Below are 23,544 nucleotides of genomic sequence, written 5' to 3'. Positions count from 1 at the left end.
TGGCTCAGTGGTAGAGTACTGGCCTAGCATAATCAAGGCCTTGGGTTCAATCTCTAACACTACATACACACACAAAAACACACAATGTGTGCTCACAGGATGCATTCTACACCTATTCAACTGGTACATATTCAAAGCATGTTACCTTCTACCTCTTTCAGCACAAATCTGAAGTGGCCAACATTTTCTTGATTATTATGCTTTAGAAAAAGCCTGTCCATTTTTTCATTAAGTCAGTTCTACCTAAACATGTAGCAAAAGATAAAAGCTTTGGATCCACCATGCCATTCCTTATTCTTCTAGTTAGGATTCCTTAACTAACACAAAAAAGTGATGAGAAGTAGGCATGACAGCAAGTGTTGCTCCTGGATAGAGTTCTAATCCTGCACTTCTCATTTAACTCTGTGATTCTCATCATTTCTTTCCCACCCATGCCCAATAATTTTCTATGCTATCTTGCCATTTCTTTGCCCTATGAAGAAAGTAGGCTAGCATTAACAGAAAAGATTATAGTCCTCTATAAAACATCAAGGAAATAGGAGAAACACCTGCACATAAGTCTGCTGCCCATACCAAGTCAAAGGACTCTTTATAAATGCTCCCCTAGCTTTGGAGAGTCAAAAAAAACTTGCTTGCTTTGTCTAGGAATAATTATTTTCCCCAATAAACAAACAAAACACATAGGCCATATTCTCTAGAAGTAAAAGACCATTGACAACCCTAACGGCTAGCTCCTGTGAATAGGAGTTACCCAATAGTGAGTAGACTCTGTAGAAATGGTTACTCCCTCTCCACACTAGCTCCTACTACAACACCATGCTCTGAACTATGAATTCACTGCTGTATAAAAAAATGAAAATCATAATTACTTGGTGCTTTTAAAGTAGAATTGACTGCATTGATTTGGATCCTAATTTCTCATCATTTTGGACTTCAACTAAATTATAGTTTTCTGGTATTTAAGTGTTTTTTTTTTTTTTTTGTGGTGGTGGTACTGAGGTTTAAACTCAGGGCTTCACCTTGCTAGGCAAACACTTTACCATTCTACTGCTTGAGCCACACCTCTAGTTCTCTATCTGTCTTTATTATGGAGGAACGGAATTAAGTATATTGGTATAGACTACAAACTATTACAAATAGGCTATGCATGTAAACAGATCTATTTGAAAAACAAAGGACTTTCACTATATGCTATCATTTTAACCTTCTTGCTACTAGAATATAAATTATATAAAGTGTACAAATAGCTAAAATGTGTATGGTCAGAAAGTACATCATTGCCTCAATGCATCTTCTGTTTCAGAAATAGACACACTGAACCTTAGAGGTTACAATTACATTCCCACAATCAAAAGTCTAAAATCATATAGCCAGGCCTCTTTCCACCAAAACACACAAACTTGCTCATGAAAAATGAAATAGCACATTAATTGTGCAGTTTCTCAAACAAAGATCACTGCCCATGGTACGACCCCCTTTAAAAATGCTGAAAGTTAAGGCATATCCCTAACAAGTGATCCAATCATTTCACTCCTAGTTTAGCCAAAAAGCATGAAAGTATGTGCCCTTATATCTGTACAAAGATGTGTCCACAAGTGTTCACAGCAGCTTACTGGTAATATGCAAAACCCGTGAAGTTCACTGTAGGTGAAAAATGAAAGTTTTTAAAAAGTTCGTGCACGTACTTGATATTTGATAGTATTTCTTTCTGAACTGTTTTCCGACCACAGAGAAAGCCACTCTTCACTTTTACTTGATAGCTGATGTTATGAAAACTTAACACAGCCCCGTCAGTAATTGTCTTCATGTCACTGGAGGTCATTCCAGGAAGGCCATTGGTGTTTCTTTGTGACATTGTGATAAAAACCTGGTCATTACTGGAAGACATCTGGAGAGATTCTCCCTTTCTGTAGAGGAAAAAGCAACAGTAAGTTGATAGTTTAGCTAAATAAGATTATAAACATAAGATAACAGTATGTTTAAAACAAGTCTGTTTAAAACTGTAATGAGTAGATTCCTTCCAAAGGGCAGTCCACATCACTGTGATAACATCCTTAGAACTTATAATGTACACAGATTCCAATTACATGTCAAATTTGTCAGAAGCAGTTGGAACTTAATTAGTCAATAGAATATCAAAATTACTTAAAACTCATTAAGCAGGAAATAGATGAATGAGGTTTAGCCTTGTCTGGCCTAAAAGCATATTATGATACACCTCTTCAGCATAAACACATTATATGATAGTCATAACCCCCCACCACATTTTTTTGGAGTTTATAAAAATGTAATTACCAAAGTTCTTAGCCAAACTTTAATTCTAGGAAGATTTAAAATTAAGTATGAAAATGATTAAGGAATCAAACCAATAGTTAAACAGCTCAAATCTTTTAAGAAAAAATGGAATATTAAGTTTATATATGAAGTTTAAAATGTTTTGTTAAACAAGTTACAAAAGCCCTTTAAAAGATTTCATTAGAGTAAGACCTTAAGGTGAGTTGAGTTTGTGAAATGGTTTGAAATATTAACTGCAATAAACCTATTTAACATTTTTAAAAGGCAAAGTCATCCATGAAGAATGTTCTGTCTCTGATGAAGAGGCTGCTCTCAACAATTCATCCTCCAAAGAACAAAGCCTCCAAGTAGACAAAGCCTGAGAGCAATTGTGTGAATAGCTCCATTATGAAAGTAGATAGGAGTGGAGGAGCCAAAGTCCTGGAAAGGAGGGAACAGCACAGAGGCAAACTTTACTCCTGTGCCCTTTCTTCTCCTGGTATTTGCATACACAAACTGCATGTGCACAGGGACAATTCAGGAACACCAAGCAGAGAGGCTGCCACAGGTGTCTTCCTGAAGTTTCTAATAATTCTGAACAAACATTTCAACAGTCTCTCAGCTGGGAGACAAAATTTTGAGATTAGGAAAGAGAATTAGTAAACTGGAGGACTGGTAGGTAGAAAATAACTAGAAGAAAATTTATGAATGATGAGAATTATCATCGTGAAGAAAAAAGAAAATAAAAATACTCCAGATTGAAGAGAAAGAGAACTACACAAAAAAAAACATAAGAAACGGAACATGATGAAAACAGCCTGGCATACGAGAAACCTGGAAGAGGAAGGAAAATGAAGTAGAATCAATATTTAAAGAAATACTGGCCAAGTCTTTCCCAAAGAAGATGAAGGTTTCAAGTCACAGAATGAAGAATCTCTAAGAATACCAAGCCAGATAAACACAAGAAAACCACACAAAAGAATGTTAATGCAAAACCGGGCAAAAGTTAAGAAATCTATTAATCATTATTTCTATATCCAACTTAGCATTTACAACACTATTTATTTTGGAAACTGGAAAAGTGGGAAACCATTAAAAGATTAACATCAGGAAAATAAGTTGTAAATTAAGTTTTAATCTGTAAACAATTTACCAAAATTCTATTCTCCTGAAGCAGTGAAAGAAAAAGTACAAGTAAATAAGAACTTCAGTCCTTTCCTTTAAAAACTTTGTAAACCATCTCCCTTTGTAAGATATCTCCCTATGTCTTCAGAAACCAAAATATTCCAATTTCAATGCCATCACTTCTGCTGCCACCTCCGTGTAATGCTTGGCCTCTGGGGACATTTTTCCAACCTTCTCCCAAGACTTACTAAGAGAATCAAGTAACATATTGCTTAACTTTAAATAACTCATTGACTCAACATGGAGATGAGTTTTTGTGGCTTTCTACTAATAGAAGGCCACAGCTGGACCTCAAATAGTCAAGAAAAATCACCTATGCCTACAGAAACCAAGGGCTATTTATTTCTTATAAATATAAAAAGAAATCTGTGGATAAAGTCTGCCTTCCCTGTGACTGGGATAAGTGTGCAATTCACATGGCTGAGCAGCTGTTTAGCTCCCCATGAGGGGTCTCACAACCTTCCTCAGAGAGGTGCTGGGCCTTCATAATTCACAAGTCAGAAACCAAGACATTAGACAAATGTGACCAAGGCATACCACCAGCTGAAGCATGTTTTAGAAGGAGGGAAGAAAGGAAGGAAGGAGAGAAAGGAGGGAGGGAGAGAGGACAATTTTTTTGTAATAATGTTATAGAAGAATGCATTATATTAAGATGAAAAAAATTATAATAAGGATTTAAAAATAAAGAAAGTACACTTCAGCACCATATCAACCTCAAAGTAGCCAGTGTCTACTGTCAGGTCCCAGTCCATGTGGCCAGTGCATGGGGTATGAAAGAGTTCACAGGAAAACAAGAATTGAAGCAGAAGCAAAGTTTCATTCACTTTCCAGGGGAGTAAAGGGGCCTATATTAGGAAGTATTGGCTCAGAATGACCTCAGCCAGTTAGGGCTGAGGTTTATAAATGTTTAAGATGTAGAAGGAATATACTGCTGATGTTTTGTTTTTTGGTTCTGGCGTAGCAAGCATATTGAATGGTCATTTCTCTATGTTTCACTAGGTTGGTTGGTTATTAGCTTGTACAATCTTTTCTATGACATCATGTGGTCAGAATACACAAGATGTCAGTGAGGGTCCTCTTGAGTTCAGAAAAACAGTTTCTGTAAAGCAAAATAATATAGTCTTTCTGCCAGACAAAATGGAGTAGGTTAGGCTAATTTGAGTTGGGGCCTTACATCTAGCAAATACAGCAGACTGGGTTTAGGTGACTCACTAAAGCACCAACTACCGTCAAGTGCATGTTAGTCTTCCCCATGGTCTGCAGCTTTCTGATCATGTGTGCTTCTCTCATTGGATTAGGGCCATCATCTTTTAATGTAAAGAAAAACACTCAGATCACGTCTACATTTCCTGGTGACAAAATCGGCCTCCACCTTGCTGCTGTTTGCCAATGTCCAGAGCGCTGCTGATGTTAATTGGGTTTTACTCACTATGTCCAAACCCTCTGCAAAGACTAAGCCTTAGACTTTTAGATAAATAGAGAGTCTTAAGTCCTTAGATAAAATCTCCAACTAGCTTCACAACTCACCTCCCTCCACCTACTTATGTTATCTGGGCTGCTCAGAAATCTTAGTCAACTTGAAAAATCCTTCAAATGAGATCATGGGATTTCTTTCCCCCTGCCCTTTCTAGGGGCCATGAGTATCACCCTCTCTTCTGTCTTTTTGGGTTCTAACCAGCAAAGCTACACTTTAACTTTTTGAGCTAAGTTTAAATGCTTTCCTTCACTATATCCTGCTACGTCTATTATAATGACAATTTGTGTTTAAAATATCACCTTTTCTTTTCTTTTTTTTTTTTTACTTTTTTTTGCCATCCTTTTACTTGGATACTCCTCTCTAATCAGAGTGCAAAACAAAGTTTCATATAATGAAAACTGCACATAGGTGGGAAAAGGTAGATTCTAAGTCCTTGGCCAGACACCTGCCCACTACTGTGCAGTTGATCAACATGAGGGTAGCCTCAAGTCAAGAGTTCAGAGCCCCTCTCTTACATTTCTTTTCTAGGAATGATTCTACTACATGGAGAGTTGCACTCTGCCTTAGAGCCAATCATGTACCTCCTTAAACTAGTTACTGAGGTTACCACCAAGAGATTACAATTGTGATAAGAAGTTAGGAACCTCAAGACACCATCAGATGATTGCTCAACTTATAAATGGAATGGAAAAGGAATACAAACTGATCTTAGTTTCCAAAAATTATCCCTTGCATTTAAAATACCTTTTATTGATAGTGGTTTTCACATTGTTGCTTATTTGATAATCCACCCTAACTCTGCATTCCAAGGCTGCTTGGTAATGATTTGGATTTGGGACAGACATGGAAGATACATATGCTCAGTGAGAAGCACGCAGATCTTTAAATCAGAAAAGACTCATGATTCTAATTATGTTTTTAACAGAACACTCTGGCTGCTGTGTGAACACTGGGGAGGCAAGTGTAGAAGTAAGGGCCAATTAGCATGCTACCACAAAAAAACAAGACAGGCTTGGATAAGGGGGTGGCCCTTATCCTTGTCTCAAAGGATGAAAACCAAAGAACCTGTATAACAAACATCCTCACTGTCTTTGGGTCTTTTCTATGCAATAATGTATTACCCTTGGGCCTTCTTATGCCATTTTAGGGAAGGACAAACCCTTTTGCTTCACTTTCTAAATTCTCCAGCCAATATCCAGGAAATTAAACTGATAATAGGCTGGGAATGCAGCTCAGTGGCAAGAGTTAGAATGCCCAGGCTTAAAGCAAAGATAAACAAAAAACATGACAACAGATCAATTAACAAAAGAAAAAGGTTCCAGTATTTAAATATGCATAGGGCTTTCACAAAGAAATTAGGCTCCAGGAGTGGTTCAGGTGGTAGGTGATTATACACCATCCTAGGCTAAAGGAAAAGGTTTTGGAGCTTCCGATAGCAAGTTTGGCAAGACAAAGGATGAAAATTAAGGCTAGGTGTCCTTGTCCTACAATACAGATGTCTTTCTGGGGTAAAGAGCTGTCTTGGGGAAACACCTTTAGAAATGGAAAATACTTTTATAAATGTAAATTTTCTTTACAAAACAATAAATGATACTCTATTTGTTGGTAGTTAGGGGAAAAATAAAGGACTTTACAATGGTCCACAGGTTCTCAATTGCCTTATACTCAAAATAGTCCAAGTGCAAAAGAAGCATACTTTGTGATGCTCTTCACTTCAAGCCCGTATTTAACAGAACATCCAAGTGTAAACTGTCTTGGGGGCATTATCAACGGACTTACAGTATCATACACAATTTTAAAGTGTAAGGTCTTGGAAGCTACAGTGATTTCAGAATTAATATGGAAGATCTTTGTCTGTGGGCTCCATCCCTTGACCTTCTTGCCTTTAATGATCTTGTCCTCCCAACTTGTCACTGTGTAAAGCACCTTCTTCTCACTCCCATCTTTCCAGCTTTCTCCTTCCATTTAGACGTTATTAGCATACGCTCTCTGTTAATCTCAATGAGATGCCTTTGCAGATTTTCTCACCAAGATAAATAGATGGTGAGATATTCTGAAGTGCACAGGACAGATCCTACAGATACTCATAGGGTGTTAAATCCTGAGGACAGGGTGATGAGGGGAAGGATTGCTATTTTGACCTTAAGGCACCTGAATTCCCCAAATCCCTTATCTACCTAAAAGTAGGCATAAATCGCCGGCAAAGACGTAACAAGGAACAGTAATTCTCATCCCGGATGAGGTAATCAGGAACAGTAATTCTCATCCCGGATAGTCACAAAACTATCACATCTCGCATCTACTCTCTTAAGGACCCGTTCCTCTTAAAGTGCTTTGTTTTCCCGTAACTGCCTTTCCCACCCCTTTCTCTATCCAGATGGCAAATAGGCCCCAATTCTATCTTTAAGTCATATTTTCTTTGAGTCTATGATTAAACTTTCCCTTCCTAATCTGTTCTTTGTTAATTAAATTCAAATGCCTCCAAATCCTCAGCCTAAGAGGGAAGAGGGAAAGTTTTTCCTCTACTACATTGTAGACCCAGAAGACGAGCACTGAGCCCAGACACTGTTTTAAACTATAGAGATGAGGAAGCACCAACTATAGATTCGTAACTGGACAAACTTTAAAATTAGTAATTTCCTTTAATTCAACAAATTATGCAAAAATCACTTAAAATAATCTGGGTTGTGATGTGTAAAAAGGTCAAATAGAAATTCAAAAATTGATTATATTATCCATTGCAATTCAATACAATGGGGCAGGTTGCAAAGTACCTGTGTTTCTTTCTAGTTTCTTCAGCAAGTTGCAGGGGATGGAAGCTAAGGGAGAAGTAGGCACTGCTCATTAGACACATTCGGCTACTGCTCAGCACCGGAAACAGGAATGTGACTGAGACATTAGGTTTCAATGTTAATTAATTTCAACTCATATGGCTGGTGGCTACCATACTGGACAATGCGAGTCTACACTGTTTATTGTCTTAAGGTGTATTTCTCATCACTGCCTTACCTATAAACAAAGCACATTCATCACTGAGTTTCAAAATATCACAAATTTATGGTAGCATTATATTTCCTTCAAAAATGTGGAGATGCAATCTACAGGTAGAATATGTTGACAATAATGGAACTACACTATGAAACTTGGGGTAGGAGGAAAAGGAAAAGAGAATGATAGTAACAACATCAAAGTACTTCACACCTGCACAGGTAGAGGACATAATGACATACACTGAAAGCTGCAGAATAATGTGGAGCGGGAGGGAAGGGGTAAGGAAGAGTAACAGAGGAGGTTAAACTGAGCAAAGTAAAACGTATTCACAGCTGGGGTACATTAAGAAACCCCTTTGAACATTGACTTTGGAATTAATAATGAAAGACAAGACTATAATAAGCAGTTGGTGTGGGGGGGGCACTTGTGGGGACCGGTGAATGGAGGAGATGAAGGTGAAGGAATAGGGTTGATGACTTCATATACATAAAGGAAACAGAGTGATGAAACTTATTGTAATTGCTTTAAGTGGGACTGGGATGGTATGGCAGTGGTGCGGGGGTGGGTGGAGATGAAGGGGGTGATCTAACCAATGTACAATGTAAGGTTATTCAGAATTGTCACAAATCTCCTCCCTATACAATGAATATATGATAACGAAAATGAAAAAAATAGGGAAGCACTAAAAAAATTTTAAAACTAGCTAAGTGCTAAATATTTGAGGTTGAAAAAAACATCTATAAAATAAGCAAGAAAAACAGAGAGAGAGGAAGGAAGGAAGGAAGGAAGGAAGGAAGGCAGGAAGAAAGAAAGAAAACATAAAATAGGCAAACATGGCAAAAGTCCAAAAGAAAATGGTTCTTCACTTTTTACAACTGTTTTCTATTAGCTAAAATGAAACATTTACTCAAGCAAAACAAGTAAGGTGAATCCCAAAGCTTAGACCTGATCACTAAACACAATTTACCCATTTTTCCAAAACATTTTCATTTCTAAGGTGGGTTTCATTACTGTTCTATTCAAATTTTCAAATAGCAATAGGAGACCAATGAAAGAAAAAGAATTTGCATAACTACTATCCTTTAAAGCACCCTACAGGGCTTTCCTATAAACTTCTCAAAGGTCCCTACCCAAGTATACCAGTATTGGGATTACAGCTTTCACATTTTATCATTTCATGTTCTTAAGGTCAGTACCAAGGCAAAACCCCCTTGGACTATCAATATATACATTAAAAAAAAAAATGAAGGACAGGAGGGTAAAACAGGTTTTTTCCAGGGGTGAGTACCAGTGGGAGGGGGTTAGGCATAAGGAAAGGGTGATTGAGGGTGAACATGGTGGCTGTAGTTTGTATTTATATATGAAAATAGAAGACTGAAACTTGTTGAAATTGTTCTAAGAAGGGAGATTGATGGAGAGGGTAAATCTAACTAAGATTTTTTGCAAGCACATATGTAAATATCACAGTGTATCTCCCTGTATAATATTACATGCTAATAAAATAAATTAAAAAAAAATGTTCTTCAAGTCATACAGCAGGAATTTTAATCCTAAAATTTGCATCCTAGGCTATGTCCTATATTATAAGTAAATAGAAGACTCCTGTATACAGAAACATATCCTTTAGACTTCACTGCTAATCTGCAATTTCTAAAAATCATATTCACGCTTGAAAACTGAATTTGCCAGCAGATGCTGGTTCCTGAAAATGCAGGGACCTAATGTCCATTCTGTTTGGACCTTTAGATGGCCTTATACCCTATCCTCAAGGACTCCTGTTGAATCAGTGACTAAAACACAACGTGCCACAACTAGCAAGAAGTCACTGGCAACCACGTTACAGAAGTTAGATTCCAGTAGGATTATTAAACTACATATGGCATTTAGAAAAAGAAGCACAAATGAAGTAAACTTAGCCTCAGATTCTTGAAAGCTAATGACAAATCTTAAGCAATACCGCCTAAAAACGAATTTATTTACAGTTCTAGGTCAATGAAAATATCATTTTTCTGTTTCTATGCAAGACACATTCCCATCTAGAAATATTTTACCCCTCCCTCAACTCATTTAATAACTGAGGAATTAAGACAGTTTCACCCCTGTGGAGCACAAAATCTGGGTGGTGGGAGTATCTAGACTTCTACAGGAGACAGACCAAGTAGATGGGAAAAAGGAGAAAAAAAAAAAAAAAGGTGATATAGTAAAAAAAACGAACTGCAAAATCCTTAATGGGAAAACAGTGTTGGGAAATAGAAGCAAATCATCATGTTGGAGTTTAGCTTTCAGTGAGGTGCAGGAACAAAATGAGGCAAGAGAGACAAGGAAAGCCCATTAAAGAGTCCGAATTCCTGGTCAGGAGCTAAGTCCTGCAAGCCTGGAGGACCTGGTCTCTTCCCAGCACTCTCTTTACACAATCTGGACGGCCTAACGCTCCAGCACTAACAAAGTCAGCAGGGAATCTTTGGAAAATTAATGATTGATGGTAATTAATGACTTATTACCAAAAAAACAAAAAGAGTGTTTTCATTGCACATCCTATACCGATACTCACAGTTTAGTCTAATTTTGCTGTTGTCATCGTTGTGTTTACTGAAAATGTAACAACAGCAAACTGTTGTAAGAAGTAAGATTCACTCTAAACACAGTTTTCAGACTTTTGAAAATGTAGTCATGTAAGCTCTGCCATCAAGATATTGACCACTGACATCACCCCAAAGGAAACGCTCTCTCTCTGCTATGGCACATGGGGTGACCAAGATAATTATTTACTGTAAGTTTCATATTTCAGAAAGCCAGAAGGAAGGGTTTTGAATGTTTCCACCATAAGGAAATGGCAAATGTTTGAGGAAATAGACACGCTTAACCTGATGTGAACATTACATAATATGTACATGTATTGAAATATCACATATACCTCACATGTACTAATATATAGTATTTTTATGCTTTTATGTATTAGCTAAACATAAATTTAAATTTTAAACATTAGAAAAATAAAATGTCTGCTATAAAAAAGAAAGAAGGATAAAGAAAGGAAACTCCCTCCCTAACACAGGCCCTATTTTCTCGACTTAATATAAATCCTCTCTTTAAATAATGCAAATTAACATGAAATTCCATGTGGCTTCTCTTCTTTTCATTTTCCATTCACACAAAATTTTAGAGAATTTTGTTCAAGTTAATCTATGATACAAAACCAAACCTTCAGAAAACAGTCAAATTGTAATTAAAATGATGAGGACCAAGTACAAGTATCCCATAACTTTTCTTTTTTCTCTTTTTGCCATAGTGGAGTTTGAGCTGAGGTCCTAGCACTTACTTGGCAGGTGATCTACCACTTGATCCACTCTGCCAGCCCTTTTCTGTGTTGAGTATTTTCAAGATGGTATCTCTGGAACTATTTGCCCAGAGCCACCTTTGAACCGAAATCTTCCTGATATCAGCTTCCTGAGTAGCTAGGATTACAAGCCTACTTGGTGAACCACCAGTGCTCAGCCCAAATTTTCTTAATCTGACCTGCAACTTGGGCAACAATTCTCCTGAAGACACCAAGCTATTCCATTTCTAATGCTGCCCATACAATGCTACCTACACATTATAGAAACCTTGTCATTTGAGCTCCATCTGTCCTTTAAACTTACTAGCCATATAGCCTCGAAAGAACTGGCTTAGCTTTGCCACATCTGTTTCTCACCTGCAAAATCAATTCAGTATTTACTAGGCTTATGTGATGTGGCCAACAGTGGAGGTACAGTAGCAAACCAAGGAAAACACCCTGGCCATCAGTGAGGTCACCTGTGACAAATGTCTGCCAACAGACAATGGAGAAAACAAGGAAGCAATAGAGGACAGGTGGTCAGGGAAGGCTCTCCTGTGAGGCTGTAGGGCAGACACCTGAGGGTGAGCACCTAGAGAACAATGCAAGTTCAAGTGCTACTCTCAGGTAAAACTAAAAAACCAGAGGACCTGAAGAGTAAGGGAAGGCAAAAGGACAAGAAATAAGGTCAGAGGAAGGACAGCTCAGGCAGAGTCTACCACTGACCATCAAATTTTGGCTTTGATGCAGAATGAGAATGGAGGCACCAGATAGTTTGAACAAAGGAATAGTAAGAATGTTTAAATGTTTAAAAGGATCATCTGACTTTGGTCCCAAGTAGGGATAGACTAGGGAGACCATGTAAGATACTACTGGAACAATCTGAGAGCCAGATGGGGACACTGTCTTGCACTACTCTTCTGAAACCTGTTCAAGTTCCTTGAAGCCTTATTTATGTCTGTGGTGTCCTGCCCCTTCCTCCCCTATCCCATGGCCAGACACAAAGGACCCAGAAAGAATAAAAACAGAAACACACTTGATTTCTTAGATACACTCTTGAGGCTGCAGGAACACACTACTGTTTTCTTTGCCCACAAGGAAGGGGTGAGAGGGAGAGGAATGTCTAGAACTCTGCCTCAGGAGGAGGTACCTCATTCCACAGCAAGGTTACAACCAAATAAATGCTCTGTAAGGATTTTTACGAGGAATAGGGCAGGCGAGTGCTGGAGACTGAACCCAGGGCTTGTGCATGCTAAGTAAACTCTCTAACACTGAGCTACCCTCCCAGCCTTGGAGGGAGTCTTATTTGTTTTAACTGGTGTAGAACAATCCCACTTCAGTTCCTACAAACTGCCAAACCTGGGAAAAACTGGAAAAGGATAAATAATAGTTGAACATCCTGTCTACACAAACTCAAGAAAGATTTATTAATATTTAAGAGGGAACTGATTGAGAAGCTCCTGTAAATTTATATAAGAAGAGAGCGTAAACAGGCTTGAGGGGAGTTGAAGAGAGGAGATATGTAGGTTGGTAAAGGTAGGGGGAAGAGAGACTAGAGAATTTAGAATCCTGAGGTCCAAGGGGAAGATAACAGGGACAGGCAAAGTCAAGTTGAGTCTTTTGAGCTCAAATTTACCAGAAGCTGTACAGCACTGGTTTACAATCCAGTCCTTCTTCCCCAAGAGTCTAAGAATGTATTTAACATATGTCTACTACATTAAGGGCAATATTACTATTCCCTTCCAGTTTGTAATGCACCAATCATAGTCAGGATCAGATGCCATCAACTGTGAACAGAAAATCAATTACTTCCCAAAATTCCTATGAAACCTATTAAGAAATATATTTTACATCATGACCCAATATACAAAGGCATAAAAGTGTGTGGGGTGTGTGTGTGTGTGTGTGTGTGTGTGTGTGTGTGTGTGTATGTGTACAGGTGCACATGCACTCCACAAAATCGTGGAGAGGCCCATAATTATTGCGAGGAATTCTCTAATCCATGAGTCCAGGCATCATGTCAGATCAAACAACAACTCATTATGTATACAGCACTATTGATAGTATGATTAGTATAAATATGAATTTGAAATTTAATTGGATACTTTGATCACTGTGAATTCAACCAGCAGGTAATAAAATTATAACTAAAAATAGAGGTAGAGTGCCCAAAAGTTCTGTATATCAAGGGATATTCTGAGCTTGCAAAAAAAAAAAAGGAGAAAAAAAATACTACCTAAAACCTTTATTTTTAGATAGAGGAAATAGGTTCAAAGACTTGTCCCAAGGTGACACTGCAGCAGAAAACCTCATAATTCATTTGAGGACACTCAAAGAATCTCTGCGTATCTTCCCTTCATATACATTCAATTATTAGTCAGGATGTAGTTCACCTGAGCTACTAAGCTAATAAAATATTCCTGGCTCCTTACCAGAGCCTAATAAATAGAAGCTCATGTCATGCATGTACTGTCTGTGTCATAAGAATTTATAGGTCTTCATTTGAGAAAAACTGAGAACTTTTAAATTTTACCCCTTTCTCATGAAATCCTGAATCCAAACTCACAACTACATTCAGGTCCTCTCTCGCATATGGAATTGAAGTAATACCAGTCTTTATAGAGATGCACTTGCTAGGGCATAAATATTAAACAAGAAAAAGCTGTAGGGATGGAAGAGTTACTCAAGGGTACAGTGCTCGTCTGGCACTCATGAGGCTTAAAGGTAACTTCCAATGGCACACCTACTATCCAGAAGTTAATCTTTATTATCATCCTAAATAAGAGTAACCAGAGTGCCTTGAAGAAACGGGCCATTCCAGGATTTGGGCATCGAAAATATAAAATTAGCCTAGAGCACTTTATATATCAGAAAGTAAGGAAATGCCTTAAAAAATAAGGAAGGTGGTATATGTCAAAATGGCACAGGGCCCACCCAACCTGAAAGAACAGATCCTGATAGCAAAAGTAAATAATGATAATATTGGATTATAACCCATATAATAAACTAAGCATCCATCAGTCAGTGCTGATAAAATACTTAATAGATGAGGGAACGGGATAGCTGTTCATTACAGGAAAATTTTTAAATGTAAAAGGAAAGACACTTGAAAAAACAAACAAAAAAAAGCACTACTATAACATAGTACAAAGCACAAAACATTCCACAACTGGGTGCCAAAATTAGTGAGTGAAAGTTTAATGAGAAACAGGATATTTGCATAGTCCAAGTTTCACTCCCAAGATACCTCTTAGTTACAAAGGGAGAAATGATAGCTCTGCATTGAGATCCTAGCAAAGATTATCTTAACCAAGATTAAGGTCATTAGTAATGTCAACATCGAATGTCCCTGATCAGATGTACTGAGAAAAGCACTTGACTTCTGAGGCATTTTTCCAGAGAAAATATTAAATACAAAATAAGTGCATTCAGCAAATTAATTGACCAGTCTCTTCACTAGTACCAAGATCACGAAAAAAAAAAAAAAAAAAATCAAGGCTGAGGGACCTAACACAGATTGGAAGAAACTAGATACATAACAGTGAATTGCAAGGTGAGAACCAGGATTCGATCCTGAACAGAAAAAAAGATAGTGGAAGTAAAAGGGAAATCAAAATAAAGTACATAATTAATAGTACTATAATTAATTGCATTGATACATTAGTTGAATTGATTAATAGTATTATACTACTGTGCCAATGCTAACTTTTTAGTTTTGACTAATTGTACTCTAGCTATATAAGAACTCTGCACTGTTTTTTCCAACTTTTCAGTAACCCAACAATTATTTCAAAATTAAAACAAATAATAAAAGAAGCATCAGTTTTCAATATTTACAATGGAAACACGATAGACTTATGACATCTTTGTTCTTGAAGTTTTCTTTATCAAAATCTACACAAACCAGTCAAAGCTGTACTCTGGAAAGCATTGTTATGCATATGGGAAACATCTCTTCTTTGTCAACTCTGACCTATTTCTGATCAGCTGAAATTCAAGTGATATGAGCCATGAGGTGCTCCTAGGAACCAAGTTTCAGGGGATACATATTTCTGGCACACTGAGGGAGGAATAAAAGCAGGAAGCTTACAGTTCTACAAACTGTTCAGAAGTGTATGTACCTCTTCCTTTTTATGTCAAAAGAATGAGAGGAAGAGTGGCAATTGCTCTTAGTTGAAAAATTTAAGCCACTTGAATTACGTGTTGCAATGAAGCCTCTGCTTCCACAGGTGGCGTTAGGACAGGCAAGGAGGAGCACAACTTCCTGGGGGAAGGCAGATTTATATCTGTATAAGCAATCAAGACACAATGACTGGTTGTTGCTTCAGTGGAATAACTAAGAAATAAAAAAATGTCTGTGCTGGAAAGATGTAACTGAAATGAACTCACTGATCTAAGGTGGCTACTTATCTCTGGATATAAACCAACACTGCACAAACCAAATAAGTTCTATTCCTAGCTCAGATTTGAGGATGGAGTTGGATGAGTAGTTTGCCATAAGCAATAGTCCTATTAGATTTGGATATGACTAAAATGATGCCATTAGATTTTTAACTAAAAGTAGCCTACTGCTTTATGATTTCCGAAGTATACATATGTTCTATTTGAAGTAACTCTCATAGGAGGTATTGGACACACAAAACCCACACTGTTTCTCTTCTACTAAATTCTTACAACACAGACACCTCTTGAACTGGATGAGGTGGGGTTTCCCACATACACAATCATTTCTCCAGCAGACACCAGCTGGGCATCCAGTAATGCAATTCTGACACTATCCATTTGGAGACAGGATCAGATCCCAGTGGTTAAGGGCTCAGTTGCACAAGATGGAACCCACATCAGACATCGAACCAAGTAATAGGTTGTGGCCTATACTTCTGATTGACTGGCTATAAGTCATGTTTCCCATAACCACCTCCCCTGGTTGGATTAATTTGCAAGACAGACTCACAGAACTCAGGGAAATACTTTGCTTACATTTACCAGTCTTCTAAGGGATATTACAAAGCATACTGATGAATGACAAGAGGCACATACACAGGGAGAGGTCAAGAAGGGTCCTCAGCTTCTAGCTTCTGTCCTGTAGAGTTGAGAGGCACCACCTAATCTGCATGTGGATGCATTCACAAGCACTTGGATCTTACTGTTCAAGAGACTTTATAGACCTTAACTCCCACCCTCCTTTTCCAACGGGTCCAGAGGTAGAGCTAAAAGTTCCAACTCTCTAGTCATTCGGTTCTTCTGGAGGCCAGCCCCATTCTGTGGCTATCTAGGGCCCCACCCCAAGCCACCTCACTAGCATAAACTCAGGTGTGGATCAAACTGGTCTCTTTGCAGCTGGCGATGTAGCTTAGTAATGAGCATTTGCCTAGCATGCAGAAGTCCTTGGGACCTGGACTTACTATGAATAACGAAAGACACTATCACTCAGGAAATTCAAAGATTTTATGGAGTTCTGTGACAGGAATAGAGACAAAAGCCAAATATATTCTACATTGTACCACACTAACATTATCCCCATGCTATGGAACAGGACACAAAGGTCAGAAACATATTAATCCAAATCTTGGCGATACCAAGAGTCAGGTGTCCTATCCTTCCCTACCACAGTAGGTACGAACTAATCTTAATGCACTAATTATGGGCAAATTTTATTCCCTAGATTCCTGCTTCTCCTGCAATTGTATTCCTTCTGTATTTATTTAGAATATCTAAGTACTAGAAACAAAGTATTAGTTATTAAAAGCAAAAGGTATTTCTACTAATACATTTTCTTCAAGATAAAAAAGCTATAGAACAAATTGACTTTTAGCAGTGTACCAATGTAATGCTCCTAGATTTTTGCTACACAAAATAGCACCCAATAGCCACATGTGGCTTGAAATATGGTTAGTCTGAATTGAGCTGCATGGTAGACTAAAGATAAATACCAGATTTTAAAGAATGAGTATGAAAAGTGTAAATCATCACAATCATTTTATATTCATTATAAATTAAAATTGTATTATTTTATACACTGTTATATAAAGATAGACAGACAGATAGACATAGTGCTTGTACAGTTTCCACAACATGACTATATTGTCTATCTCCTTTGATCCTCACAACTATGAGTTTAGCTGGGCAAGAGAGCTGGGAGCTGGTCACTGATTGCTAGTATCATATCCTAAGGCTTTGGACTTTTACTAGGTTCTGACTTCAGGGGCTGAATGCTTACACAAGAGCTTGAATAGTAAAGCATTTAGCATTCCTAGAGATGAGTCAAAGAAGAATAGTAAATGTTCTCAGCACATTTTAACATTGTATTACCATTGATCCATACTTCAGGGCTGCTTAAAATACGGATCACTCCTAACAAATACATGTTCCCTGGTTCCAGGGAAAAATTGTCATGCAGACATGAAATGACATATCCAAGGTAGAAAATGAAGGAATGGCACAGTTTACAGATCAAGGTTAGGTGTAGATTTCCCTACTCCCTATCAACTCATGCACTTTTTCTCCTCCCTGCATGCCTTTATGGTGAGTTGCTCCAATAACACAAAGATACAGATGAAACACCCTACAAGGTTAGTGAAGCAGGAGGAGGAAAAGGAAGACAAAGAAAGAGAAAATAGGAGAGGAGGTAAAAAAGAGAAGGCAGATGAGCAGACATCTGTTTAATAGTCATTTGTTCCCTAGGAACTCTCAATTTCCTTATCTATAAATATGGGACTTAAACACCTACCTAGAAGCTTAGTGTGAGCATGGGACTTGCTGTAAAACATACTTGACATGGTAAGTACTCAACTGAACATTCTTGGCCACTTCCTATAGCTATTCTAAGTTCTATAGATCTTAAGTCATTACAACCTGATGGGATGGTTGAGGTGAAGTGAACTGTTTTCTTCTTCCTTCAAAGTATTCTGTTGTCCCTTCTTACTTTCTATCCTTTCTTTATCTCCACCTAGGGTGCAATCAAGGTGGGCCAGAGTGAGGGAGTGTCAATGGGATAGACACTGGAAGCAGGAACAGTCTTCCTGGGTGAGGTTCACATACCTCTCAGACAGTCTTCCTCTTTCTTTGTAAGATACTCACCTCAAATGCCCTCAGTGGGAGATCACAAGGCTTGTTACTTTCTAGAGTCTTCCCTTTTAACCCCTCAATATAACTTGAAGAACTTAAGGCAGGTGAATTATCTAATGCTCCCTGGACCTAAGAGCTAATTCCAGACATATCTTACTCTAAATAGTAACAAGGCCTTTTCAGCCCCAAGCACAGAGGATTGACCTAGTCAACTACACAGTGCAGGAATCCTGGCTCAACAAGTCTCTGACCTCACCAAGACTTTATTTGCTTTTCTTGTGAAAAGAAACTTATTCACTGGATAGAAACAGGAGGAGAAATAGCAATTTTGCTCTGTATATATCCATCTAGTACACTACTACCTTTGAACATGCTTCTCTGAATATTTTCTATATCTGTACAAACAAGTTAACAATGAAGCGCAAAATAATATAGCCACTCTTCTCAGCCTCTCAGTGAGTGGTGGATGACTGCTCATTTTGGAGAAAAGGGAAAAGGGAATGTGATGCTTGCACATGTGTGAATATATGAATAGCCACAGATCTGTGGACTTTAAGTCAGTGAGCTAAATGGTATGTGAACGATATCTCAATAAAATCACTATTGAAAAAAACAAACAAAAAACCATGAGGCCAAAGTCACCTAGGCTTTCAATTTTTGGTTCACATCCTGAGGTGAGCTGGGCATTGATTTTTTTATTTGAAAATAAACTTAGTTTCCTATAGGCCCGTATAACTTTTAGATATATTTAGGGTGACCACTAGCTTCTTTAATTTTCACTAAAATATTTCAATCCTAAATTATTATTTCAGTAAGCAACAGAGTATAAACTTTCTCAAATTACATAATCTTCAATTGCTGCCCAAAACTCTTGACAGCTGGGCATGGTGGTACACATCTGTCATTTCAGCAGTCAGGAAACTGATGCTGAAGGATCATGAAGGCCAGCCTGGGCTCCATAGAGAGAACTCATCTCAAAAATTTTTAAAAAACCAAAAATTTCTGACAGAATGTCAACAAGAAGATGGTAGGTATAATTACCCTTATCTTATCAATGTGTAATGACTTATTACGTACCCATACTGAAATGTCATACCAAATTCCATAAATATATACTATATGTCCATTAAAAACTAAGGCCTAAGGGTGTAGTTCCCTCGTAAAGTGCTTACCTACCATGTTTGATGACCTGGGTTTGACTTCCAGGTCAAAATTAAGGTTTATATTAAGGCACCCAACATGCAGCTTCACTAAGAGCAGGGCCCTTCAGGCTGCTTATGTCAATTCTACATCCTCCCTCATGGCAACTTGCCACTCTAGGTGGACTTTATTGTCCATTTATCATACTTCCAATCACTCCAAATGCTTAATAACTATAAATGCTATAGAATTTTCATGTAAAACGAAATAAATTTTGTATATGTATTTTAATATTTCTTGATAAAGGGAAATGTGATTCCTAAGGAAACTCCTGCCCAAGACACATTTAGTCTATGAATCTATGTTTTTCTGAAAGAAGCATGAGTTTTTACATTTCTAAAATTAAGCAAAAAAATAAATAAGTGAGGCCAACATTAAAGTATATACTTGTAACTGACAGGTTTACAATCTAATTTGCTTTGTGTTATATTATTTTGTATTGTTCAAACTTTTTCCATACTATTTTAAATAAGCACTACAATAAATAAGCTAGTTAATTTTAAGTTAATTATTAAAAATCAACAGCCTGATGTGATGGTGTACACTTCGCTTCCCCCACCCCTCGCGCGGTTCTGGCTACTGACAAGGCTGAGGCAGGAGGATCACCTGAGCTCAAGAGATTCCAGCTTATCTGGGCAACATATAAAGACCGGATTTCTTTAAAAATAAAATTAAAAGTAAAAAGTAAAATTCAAGTATCCACAGAAAAATTACCAAAAGGAGCTCAATAACTTTTTAGCAAAACACCTAAAATTGTGGACAAGCATTAGATCCTGGGAATAAGAAAAAGAATATGTGTAAGTTGATCCCCTTAAAATATTGATATCAACAAATTTCTCCCCGCCCTGTAAAAACTCCCATGCTCAGTAAGTTTTATTCACCCAACATCTCAGGATTGGAGGAAAGCAGGGTGTCCCTTACCAGGCAGCTCACAACACAGTACCACGTCTGTGTCTCTGACACCACATCATGTTCTGAAAAGCCACTCTGAGCCGTGCATTTGTATTTTGCACTCACTCTCAGATGAAACTGGGGGATGGGGGGATCTTCCAGTCCCCTCCTTTCAGCTGCGTGCTATTTTCTCACAAAATGCACACACGACACCCACCGCCCTCTCCCGCCACACTCAGCGCAGTTTACTCACTAGGTTTAATGAATCGCGCTCCAGGTAAGTCGGACTGGGAACTCAGGACGCGTGTGCTCAGAGGCAGGGCAGTGACTGTCACTGACACAGGATGACATGAGTCAGGGACCTTGCAATCACGCCCCTTAGACAGTCGCCTCCGCTCAGTGACGTAGAGCATCAGTGCTGTGCTACTGAAATTGAAAGTCCGTGGCTCCGGTCTCCGCTGCGGGGCGCGCTCTGCCCTGTGCGCTGGGGACTCGGTCTACGCGGCCCGGGGACACCGCGCGCAGCCGCGCACCGTGGACGGCGGGACCGGGGAGGCTCAGCTTCGTTACCCGGAGCGGGCTGCGGGGAGCGAGCTGGGGACCCGCGCAGTCACTCAGCGCGGATGGCGCTGACCCGGCCTCAGGACCCTCGCTCAGCGGCCCGCTAGCTAGAAGCGGGTCCCCGGGGTCCGGCAGGGGCGGAGGGCGGGGCGCCATCTGGCAGGCGGCGATAAGCGCCCGGGGCCTGCGGTCCGGGTCACGGAAAGACTGTCGCGGAGCACGCAAGTACAAACTGAAAAGTCCTGCCTCCCGGCCCTTTGCCAAATGGACCGAGGCGATTAGCTCTTGGCTGGACGGCCTGGGTCCGGCGGCTGACCCGACCCCCTTGGTCGCCCGGGACTCTGACTCTTAGGTCTCTCGTGTCACACGTTGCCCAACCCGAGAGCAATAAGACAGTTTCTGGGCAATGAGCAGAGGAGAAATTAAATGGCCTAATTAAAATTAGGAACCGAGTCTGGGGCTGGGGATTGGAATGAAAGTATTACCATGAAAAGTTTAAATATTCACACTGCTGGAATAAGAACTTTCGTGCAACATTCTGGGGCTGTGGGAATGCTTGGAGAGTGCCCGCAGGAAAAGGGGTGGCTACCTGGACAAACGGATGACCCACCTGCGACAAGTACAGCCGCATCCGCGAGCTCCAGTTCAAGATCCAGCTGGGTCTCCCGTCCTTTGCCCCCGTGAGCTTGGAGGACACCTAGGTACCTGTGCAACCTGTGCAAGGAATGGTGGTGATTGTGACTGTATCGGCTTTGCGTGGCGTTCCTAGGAATTAAGGAGGTGGCAGGGGCCTGGAGCTGGGAAGAATGGGCCTCCTACAAGAGCTGATTTCTGAGCTTTTTTTGTTTTTGTTTATTTGTTTTAGGTAGGGTGGAGCTCTATAGCTCCAGCTGGCTCAGCCTCCACTGGCTGGACTTCCTCCATCAGGCAGCTGGCAGAACCTATGGATCACCTGCCAGTAGCTAGGAACTTCTGTTATACAGATGTGCAGAAGGATTGAACAGGGGTGGCGGAATGTCTCAGAAAAACAGATGCAAAATGGGCCTTGTAAACTGGCTGACACCAAATTCAGCTCTAGGGAGGGTTATCCTCCATCCACGTTATCCTGAGAGAAGCACCAGCCAAGGCTCCTCACAGCCCCCCACCCACCCAGGCCCCCCAACCCCGCCCCCGTCAATACCGAAGCAGGGGTTTTCCAAACTACTTGGCAAATTTTAGGCCTTAATAAGACAGGTGATGGGATTTTTTTTTTTTTTTAGATTAACTGAGTTGCTTTGTGCTCAGCAGGTACATACCAGATTCATGATTTAGTGTCTTAGGAAATTTAAAATTTTTTGATTTTAAGAGGACACACACACACACACAAGTTCTACCAGGGCTTTATTAAGAGCCAAATGATTAAAGCTGCAGAAATTGTGGTTTTGGTTCAGAAACAAGTTGTATATTTTTCAGTTGTGATTATGGGGCAGAAATCAGTGCTGTGTCTGTGGGTGGCTGTGCTATGGACATAGCAGTTATTGTGATAAGTTGTCCCACTCTGTTTAGAAATGTGTGTGCATGGTAAATGCGTGATTTTTTTTGTTTTTTGTTTTTGGCCATGTTGGAGAATCAAACCTCATCCCAGGGTGTGGTACATGCTAGGCAAGCAGTCTACTGTGCCGAACACCCAGCTCTAGAAATTTTAAACATTTATTTTTTTTGAAAGATACTCTGCTAAAGACCCACACACAAATACATATTTTTCATATTTCATTTTAAGCCCAAACTAGGATAAATCGTTCAGAACTGGTTCTTTTTTAAAATTTTTTTTATCATATTGTTGTACTGGAGGTACATTTTGACATTTACAAAAGTGCTTTTAATATATCTTAGTTAAATTCACTCCATCATTCTCCTTCATCCCCCTCTTAGAATGGGTTCAACAGGTGCCATTGTTCTATTTTCACCTGTAAGTACATAATATTCCCACCATACCCGCCCTGCTGCACCCTTTCCTTATATGACAGCTGGTTCTTAAGGACTGTAAAAATTGACAAATACCCTCCGAAGAGTAAAAATTTCTAATTACTTGATTTATTTTTATTTATTAGCATGTTATATTTGTTCTGGGGGTACACGGTGACATTTACAAAAGTACTTACAGTGTATCTTAGATAGATTCACCCTCTCCATCTTTCTCCTTTATCCCCCCTTCCTTAGAACCATTTCAACAAGTCTTATTGCTCCACTTTCATACATGAATACATAATACTTCCATCAAGAATAAAATTTTATTGATACCAGCAAGCTCTGAAAGCACATCCAAGAGGAAACTTAACAAAAACTGAGAAACACATGAAATTGAGATACAGCACATTTCAATAAATATGATATTAAGTCGAATATAGTATTCTGGTATTATGCAAGTGAAGCAAGCTGGGAGGCTGGGACTGTGGCTCAGTGGTACAGTTCTTAGGCTCTGGGTTCAATCCCCAGCACTGTAAGAGGTGCTTAAACTGCTTTTGCTGAAAAGCACTGCCTCCTTACACGGGCCCAAAAATTAACTAAAAACAAGAGAAAGACTTGACATCTCTTGTCTCCC

General features: G+C 39.1%; 1 protein-coding gene across 3 annotated transcripts in view; it reads right to left on the bottom strand.

The window, feature by feature from the left end:
• The window catches only part of LOC109678797 (broad substrate specificity ATP-binding cassette transporter ABCG2-like), a 98,608-nt gene that overhangs the window by 28,386 nt on the left and 46,678 nt on the right, over positions 1 to 23,544 (bottom strand). The window contains exons 1-2 of one of the 3 annotated variants that reach the window (XM_074041775.1): positions 21,574 to 21,719; positions 1,686 to 1,907 (exon numbers count right to left, since the gene is read on the bottom strand). In XM_074041775.1, the coding sequence (XP_073897876.1) occupies positions 1,686 to 1,888 (203 nt within the window). In that variant the 5' untranslated portion in view covers positions 1,889 to 1,907; positions 21,574 to 21,719. Of the gene's footprint in view, positions 1 to 1,685; positions 1,908 to 20,655; positions 20,813 to 21,573; positions 21,720 to 23,544 lie in introns of those variants that run through there. The other 2 variants (XM_074041774.1, XM_074041776.1) reach the window with 2 other exon arrangements.

The sequence above is a fragment of the Castor canadensis genome, chromosome 9 (assembly GCF_047511655.1).
Source record: "Castor canadensis chromosome 9, mCasCan1.hap1v2, whole genome shotgun sequence".
Classification (NCBI taxonomy): domain Eukaryota; kingdom Metazoa; phylum Chordata; class Mammalia; order Rodentia; family Castoridae; genus Castor; species Castor canadensis.
The sequence above is the reverse complement of the archived record's forward strand: the minus strand, read 5'-3'. Positions and strand labels throughout refer to the sequence as shown.